Raw genomic sequence first — 8,369 nt, 5'->3', positions numbered from 1 at the left:
TGATTAAAAACTCCACATGAATTTTCAGTGTCACAACTTAGGAATCGCTCTCGAGGGTAGGAACCCAAGGGCAGGGATCATGCTGTTGTTGATTTTTAATCTCTTTGGAGCCCGTGCTCAACCCAGAGCCTGGCACAAAGTAAGCACTCAGGAAATGCTTGCTGACAAGGCTAATGCTTGAGAGAATTTAGGTCTTGGGCAGGCCTCACAGGAATGGGAGGAAATGGAAACCTCTGGATTTCTTTTTATCAGAAACCAGAGCAGAAGTCTGTCTATTTCACCCTCTCCCTCCTCACTGGGGACTGGCGCAAAGGGTCTGAGGAAGAGTGGAGCACCCCATCTCCAGGCCAAGTCAAGGGACAAGGCCCCAAGGACCACTGGAGAGAGTGGCGAAGCTTCAAGAGGAGAGACACACAGGAGAGGCCCACTGTGCTGCAGAGACTGGAGGGTCAGCTGTGTCCAGACACCAGAGCTGGCTGGAGATCCTGACATCAGGAGCGGGGCAGGTGATAGACTCAGGTTCTTGTGCTGGCTGCCCCCAGGGACATCCTAGAGATGGGAAGCTAGGGCCGAAGCAGCTTGAGATGTAGCAGGAGGAGAGGGGGTCACTGGGTCAGCTGCTTACCCATTGTTTGGTGAGGCAAGGATGTATGAGCGTCCCACGGGCAGTGGACCCCATGAAGGGACTGGGTTCAAGCATGAAAGCACCACAACTCCCAGCGCAGAGAGAGGTAATGGGGTGAACCTCTGGGGGCTGACACTGAGGGGCATGTTACCCACATCAGGGAACATGTGGTGCAGAAAGCCTGCATTCATATGCCGGCCACACAGAGGGCATCGCTGGCCACGCTGCATGGGCACTGTTTTTTTCCCTAATTCCCTCTCTCCCTGCTCCAACTCAGAAGGAGCAGGCAGCACGTGGGAGGAGGGGAAGGAAGCTGAGAAATGGACAGTGCCTCCTTCTGCAAGCCTGTGTCGGGTTGGAGCTGAGCATAGGGCGGACGCTTTGAGCTGGACATGAGGTTGGACTGGTCCCTTAAATTCAGAAAGTGAGGTGTGATTGCCAAAATGGGATTCGTCAGGGAAGCTATGGGATCTGCTTGGGGTTATTTCAAGGGGCAGAGACTGAGAGACCATCAGAGTGTGTGTGAAGGCAGAGAAGGCTCTGTTGAGTTAGCCACGCTGAGGCCACTGGAAGCGGCACATGCTCTCTTGGCTGCAAGAGGGGGAGTGTGGCACGAGGAGGAAAGGGCCCACATGAACAGAGGCCAGGCCACCACAGGCACCTGCTCTGCTAAAGACTTCTAGTGAAGACTCTGAAGTCCCTTCTCACTGTGACACTTGTAAAGGGCCCTAAAAGCGAGTGCTTGGCCACACAGCTCTCCAAGCCTGCGTGACAAGGAGCTCCCTCCCAAGGCAGCCTAATCTAGTTTTGGACCTCATATTAAAAAGTTTTCCTAAGATGACTTGAAACATCTCCCTAGTTTTGCATCTGGAGCCACACAGAATAAGCCCACTCTCTTTGGATGTTGAACATGGAGAACAAGCCTTCCCAAGGTCACCCTTTCTCAGGAAGGACATGGTTCCAGCCCCTCTCTCCTTCCCCACCACCTTAGGCAAAGAAGTAGTCTTATAGAGTCAGTGCTGTCTGGTTGTGCTCTTTTTAACATTTATTTTGAGTGTAAGGGTATGAGTGCCACAATAGATGGCTAACCATCCCCTCCTCTCCACAGTGACCAGAGGGAGGAGCAGGAATGTCCCAACTGCAGGCTAGGGATCTGCAAACAGTCCAGACCGTCTTCCTCCCTGTATCCACTCAGAGAGTCGCCGGGTCAGGTGCCACTCATCCTGTTGCACTGATGGGTGAGAGTGCTGAGCAGGGCCATGGGACTCACAAAGCAGGCAGCCACAGAGAGAAACAGCCAGAGAACTTGCAAAAGTGACCAAGTCTCAGGCCCGGGTGGAGCCAGCCCAGCCTGGGAGTGAGAGAGGGGGTGTGTTGGAGGCTGGAGCTCCCTGTCCAGGCAGCCTCGGGGGATGGAGTGGGTTTCCCAGGCTGGACAGGCGAGCCCTGCCTGCTCTGTGGTACCCAAGTTTGTACGGGGCCACTTGGGCCCTTCACTCTGCCACGTCGACAGACAGCATGGCCTTGATTGCAGGGAACTTGTTGCAGGAGAAGTCAGCGAGCAGCTGCTTGGTGCCACTCCGGGTGGGCAGGATCTCAAAACGTACCCGGGACCGCTCCTTGGGGCGCAGGGTTGGCACACTGGTGGGGAAGGGCATGGATCAGTGTTGGTGAGATCCACAGACCTCAGGCTGGAGAGGCCTCTGTGGCCTCAAGTCCTGCTCTGATTGGGGCTGGGCAAGGTCATTGCTTCTTTAGCTCCCTCTAGCTGCTGCCCTGGGTCACTGGGCCCCTCCAGCCCTTGGACACATCAGCGGGGGTAGTGGGGGTCTCCTGATCTCCCAAATATGCTAAACCCTGAGGAACAGCTCCAAGCTCTGGTGACTCTGACTTCCCAGGAGTTCAGGTTAGGGGAACCCCCCAACCAAATGCCAGTGTGTATGCCTGTGGGCAGATTCCCGAGCCCTGGTGTTAGAGAAGCTCTCTGCGCCCTGCTCGGGGAGGGCCCCTGACCCCCTCCTGCCCTGCCACATGGGCCCTTAGGCCTGAGACTCACTCGATCTTGAGGCTGCCCAGCAGCAGGCCGCTCCCCTCTACCATCAGCACGCAGTTCTTCACTGGCTCATCTAGCGGGTTGGAGAAGAGCATCTGCACGTTCACGGGCTTCCGTACCTGGGCCTGGTCCAGCAACTACAGGGAGAAAGGTGGGTGGAGTCACCTGCCACTCAGTGAGAGCTGACGGGCTGGGCGGGCGACTTGGTGATGGGGAAGATGTCACTGAGTACCAAGACAGGGAGGACTGTCTGTTTAGTCCTGTTAAGTGCCAGCAACATCCATGCAGGGGGTTTATAGGAGATTGCTATGACCCCTATGCTACAGACAGGACCCCCAGGCTTAGGGGGCGAGGTGGCAGAGAGCGCTTTAACCTCCCAGCCAGGTTCACAGGCCCCTTTTCCAGTTCATCCTGAGAAGGGCAACCGCTTCTTCTCAGGATGGCCTGGCTCCTCTGCAGGTCGCTCTGAGGGTTGGGAGAGGTTTCATCCTGAACTCAATGACAGTACTTTTCTTGAAACTCCGCTCACTGGTTCTTTTTCCCTTCCAGCCTGAAAGCTGCTTCCTGGGAGGCTCCAGCTTGCTCAGATCTGCTCCTCTCCACAGGACACAGCATTGGGCCGCCACCTAAATTCAGGCCATTCTCCTCTGATGACACCCAGTCTAGCAGTGTCCTTCTAAACATTTAGAGCCCGGAATGTCCCCACATGTCATGTTGTGGTCTGGGCAGGGCTCCAACATGGCACCGTCTTTGATCAGGGGCCAGAGAAGCCTAGGTTTCCGGTCAGAAAAGCAACCTGGACGGTTCGTGTGCTCCCCAGGATGAACTCTGTGAGTCTGCCAAGGAGCAGATACAACTGGGCCTCAACTTCCTCATCGAAAAACAAACTAGTCATTCCCTCCTGCCTCCTTCCGGGCTTGGAGGGACCAGGCGAGACCACGGGTGGGAGGAGAAGCTGAAATTGTGTGGCTGGTGGATTTCTTTTCTTCTTTTGAGGATCGCAACAGGGGGCTGCTTTGGCGTTTGGTTTTTCCTTTTGTCACTAATCCTCGTAGCAGCCATTTTACGGTAAGAAAGCTGCAGCTCAGACAGATTGAATGTCAGGGCCCCCCAGCTTCCAGAGCCTCTGCTCTCCTCTCTGGGCCCTGCAATGCCTACCAATAACTTGTACATAATCGAAACATTTTTGAGACCATGATCCACACCATAATCTCTCCCATGGGACTCATTTATGAATGTGACATAATTTGAAGGGCGAAGCCTAATTTTATGCCATTGGGTTACAACAAGGCTGCATTTTGCATGTTCACATTCAAGTTGAGGTTCCCGTGTGTTTGTTTTTCTTTCTTTATTGCTGTTTACCACTCTGTCCTACTGACCCACATCTACACATGCACCCACAGCAGAGGATGAGGGCTGCCAGAAACCTGTATCTGATGGTCAGTGGTTCATGGGTTAATGAAAGGCATCACAATATTTAGATCTCATGCTCTGATTCTATAGTGGAAGGTCCTCAGTGCTAACTGCCCATCAGTACCAGATAGGATAATGGAGTTTTACCCAAGTTATTATCTTTCCATACAGATCACCCTCAGGAGTTTAAAAATCTGCACCCTGCTCTGAATGAGCTATGCATTGGTTCATTCAATTGAGACAAGAATGTCTTGATTCTCCAAAGGCCAAAGCAGAGGGGAGAATGTGTTGGGAGGAAGTTCACACAAAGATGCCCCAAAGTAGAAAGAGCAGATGTTTTTTAACAAGATTCAATAAGAAAGTTCTCGATGGCACATTTCCGGCCTAGGTGTATTCTGATTTCCTTTCTAAAGATTTTATAGACTCTTTAAAGACAAAACAGACTTGATGTGGAGATCCCAGAGATGTAACCGAAAGTGTTGAATAAAAGATAACGCTATGAGAAAAGACAAGGATATTGAATAAGGGAATATAATGGAGGAAACCTAATTTCATTTAAACACTGATCATTTTAACATGGGGTGTTTTCATAACTGGACTGGCTGCTACCCAGCCTCGTTTCCCAGCCTCGGAAGCGGGAATCAGCACTCGCTGCCCATCATGTCTACAGGGACACAGTGTTCCTCACAAATGCCCTGGGAAGTAGGAGAGGCCTTAGCACGCAGGGGACAAGCATGGACTGACAGTGAAAACGCCCTGGGTGGCCAAGAATGCACACCAGGAGCCAAGGTCTCTGTGCCAGTGGAGAGGGCTGTTTCTGTTTTACAAATACTGATTATTATCTAAGATATTCTACCAAGGGAGGCAGCGATGGGCTTGGAGCAGGGGGAGCGCCTCCTCTCCTAGAGTTTATGTCTGGTAGGAGACTGCCACCAAGCAATTGCACAAATAAAGGGATAGCTTCAACTAGGACAGATGCTGTGAGGTAAGGGGACACAGGCTCTGAGGGAGTTTAACTGGGGGCCAGGCCTAATCCGAGGAAGGGGTGGAATGTCAGGAAAGTCTTCCCTGAGAAAAGGATACCCTGCAAGGGAAGTGTTTTGTTATCCCCATGACTCAGTTGGAGCAACTGAGAAGCAGAGACTAAGGGACTTATTCAGGGTCACTGCTGATAAATGGTGGGACCTGGATACAAGGTTATAGGCCCAGCATCTGAACTACTGCCCTGCTTAGCTTTCCCCCCAACTGGCCTTCCAGCCACTGGCTCCCTAGCCTGGAGGTGGGGGACCACCCCGCTCATTGTAAAGCACAGATCAGACTAACTGGGACAGTGAAAGGGCTCAGTCACAGGCTAACTGCATGGTAGTGGGAACCCTGGGTTCCCCTGACTTCTGTCTGAAGCCAGGAATCCCTGCAGCTAGGGTGCAGCTTAGGCAGGAGTAGGACCAGGGCAGCCACAATTATCCAGCTCTTTCAGAAATCTGTGACTTGGGAGGCTGATGGCATTGTGATAGAATAGAAAAAAGCACTAACTGTCTAGACAGGTGAGGCAGGTGGTAGATACAACAGACGCCTGATCCATGAGGCTCTCTGTGGGACCTCATGGGAAGACCCCAACTCTTCTGCCTGTCCTTGCCTGCCAGTTGTCTGGCTATGGTGGCCTCCAGCCTGGGGTGGGGGCCGGTAGGACCCAGGGGCTGGAGGAGGAGGGACAGGCTTGGAGTCAGCACAAGTATTTTTGGCCTTGGTTCTGAGGAAAGGACCAAGTGGTCCTAGGTCCCTCCTACAGATCTGTAAGCTCCCACAGCCTGGGCTCCTGGGAGGGAACCTGGGAGCAGAGCTCATAACCAGAAGGAGAGACAGAGGCAGACTCGTTCTCAACCACTTTGAACATGCTGCTGCTGGCTACAGACATGCCTGGGTGCCCTGAAAAGGGCCCTGGGCTGGGAGTCCCAGGGCCTGAGGTTTCACCCTGGCTCTGCCGGTAACTGGCTCTTTCCTTCTCTTCTCTGGGCTTCGAGATGGCAGAGTATGGGTGCATGAAAATTGTTTCCTAAGAGTCCACTGTTCTGTAACTCTGGGGTCTGGGGAATGGAGAGATGCACTTGAGTTGTGCCCATTTCTGATCTGTTCCACAAATGTGTCTGGGGACTGGGCTGTGGGCTTCCTTCTGGCAGGATCTGCCCCTGTGCCCTTCTCTGATTCCTGAGCCTGGCATGGCCCAGGACACAGCAGATGCTCAGAGCTGAGTGGGTGTGTGAGTGAACGGAAGAGTCTCTCCAGCCACCCCTCAGCTGGTACTCCCAGTGGGTCTAGAACTGGAACTAAAGAAGCCACAGGGCAATGTGCCTGTTTATCTCATGTCAGGGAGCAAGGATATTGGTCTGAGTGAGATCTCTTGGCTGATCCATTTGGCAGAGGCTGGACCCGAGCTGGGCCCAGTCCTCTGGCCCTTCCTGCAGGGAAGGACCTTCCTTGTGGTCTGGGAGGACAGCGGCTCATGGCGGTTGGCTGGCTGGGAGGCACCCCCTCACCACCCCTTTACCTCCAGGGTCAGAGTTGGGTTGTCCAGGATGATGTCCCTCTCCACCACCACCTCGGCCTCGTCGGAAGCCTGGCACACGGCCGTGGTCCGGATCATGTTGTCCGCCTTCAGGTACTTCTCGTACTGAGCATATGTGATCTTCACGGGCTGCGTCACTTCTGCAAGGAGAAGCCAGGGGGCCAGAGTGAGAGGGAGCCAAGTTGGCTTCTGAAACCTTCTTCAGAGCTGATGCCAAGCCAAGTCAGCACTAGCCAGCCAGGAAGATCTGTAGCCCAGGGCTTGACTGAGCCCTCCCTGGGCCAGGCCCTGTAGGAAACACCCCACCCTGTCCTGTGCAGGCTCCAGGCAGGGACCAGGGAGAGGCCAGGACTCTGGCTGGCTGGGCAGATTCCCAGGAGGATGGGCTTGGAGGGGCTGAAGCTTCTTCCACATCCAGAAAATGTAGGAGGGCAGGTTTCCTTCTAAGGTGCAGGGGAAGAATGCAAATGCTAACTTATTGTCTAGTGGCGATAACGATAATGATGACGGCACAGTAATAACTAGGAAGGGAAGCCAGGGGTTGGCAAAATGAGTGCTTAGGGGCCTCTCAGGTCATCTAGTAGCCTGGGATTCTATTGTGGCAGCATCCGAACCACCTCCCCACCTCTGGTCTCTCCTGCTTCCTGTCTTCCACACACATCAGTGAGACAAGCTCTAAAAGAACCCTCCCCCCCCCATGTCACTCCTCTTCCACGTCATTTCAAAAATCTTCCGTGGCTCTTTGCTGAATAAAGCTCAGACGCCTCAACCTGGCCCTGCATCACTGAGCCCTTCACCTCTCTCTTAAAAGAACCTCTGGCCTGGCTGGCATGGCTCAGTGGTTAAGTGTCAACCTATGAACCAGGAGTTGGGGGGTTCGATTCCCAGTCAGGGCACATGCCCCAGTTGCAGGCTCGATCCTCAGGTGGGGGCAAGCAGGAGGCAGCTGATCAATGACTCTCTCATCATTGATGTTTCTCTTTCCCTCTCCCTTCCTCTCTCTGAAATCAATAAAAACATACTAAAAATAATAAAAAAAGAATCTCTGTGCTCCTCATTGTTCCTTCTACAAAGTGGGCAATTGTCACCTCCCTGCTTTGACTCACACAGTTCCCTCAGATGGAAATGCCTTCCCCAGCTTTTCTCCATTTATCTGGCTACTCCCCAAGCTTCAGGGTCCTCTCTGGCACTGCAGACCACAGGCACCTCTTCCTCCTCTGTGGTCCAGGGCACTCCCACCTCTACTTCATGTGGTCATGCTGGGTGGCTGAGGGGTGCCCCAGCACCCAGTGTCATATACCCTCTGAGGTAAGACTGAGGAGGAAGCTGCCTCTGCTTTAGTGCTGGGGGCATGTGCACAGTCAGCCCCAATGTGGGGACAACAGGCCCTTGTGCCACTGGTCCAACCCTCTCAGACAGTGAACACCTAGCTCCCTCCTGAAAAGGGTGGGGGACTAACAGGGTCACCCAGAAAGTAGGTTACAGCATCAGGCCTCCAAGACCACTTTATCTGCTTCCTCCCCCTTGCCATGTCACTCTGCTACCTCTTGCAGAAGTATGTAATTTTTGGAACCATTTCCTTCACGTGAATTATTTTTGGTCTATAAAACTAGCCTTGAGCCGGAAAGTAAACAACAGCCAGGCAGCTGCTTCTGGTAAAATTCTGCAAGAAGTCAGGTTGCTGGGGGAATGCTGCCCTCTGACAGGTGTGACAC

The 8,369-nt window shown here is 53.4% G+C and overlaps 1 protein-coding gene across 1 annotated transcript in view; it reads right to left on the bottom strand.

Moving 5' to 3' along the window:
- Positions 1-1,647: 1,647 nt before the first annotated feature.
- The window catches only part of TGM3 (transglutaminase 3), a 28,111-nt gene continuing 21,389 nt past the window's right edge, over positions 1,648-8,369 (bottom strand). Inside the window, exons 10-12 of the mRNA XM_081148830.1 lie at positions 6,637-6,794; positions 2,682-2,815; positions 1,648-2,266 (exon numbers count right to left, since the gene is read on the bottom strand). Of these exons, the coding sequence (XP_081004956.1) occupies positions 2,119-2,266; positions 2,682-2,815; positions 6,637-6,794 (440 nt within the window). The 3' untranslated portion in view covers positions 1,648-2,118. The remainder of the gene's footprint in view (positions 2,267-2,681; positions 2,816-6,636; positions 6,795-8,369) is intronic.

The sequence above is a fragment of the Miniopterus schreibersii genome (genome assembly GCF_964146895.1).
Source record: "Miniopterus schreibersii genome assembly, chromosome: 10".
Classification (NCBI taxonomy): Eukaryota; Metazoa; Chordata; class Mammalia; order Chiroptera; family Miniopteridae; genus Miniopterus; species Miniopterus schreibersii.
The sequence above is the reverse complement of the archived record's forward strand: the minus strand, read 5'-3'. Positions and strand labels throughout refer to the sequence as shown.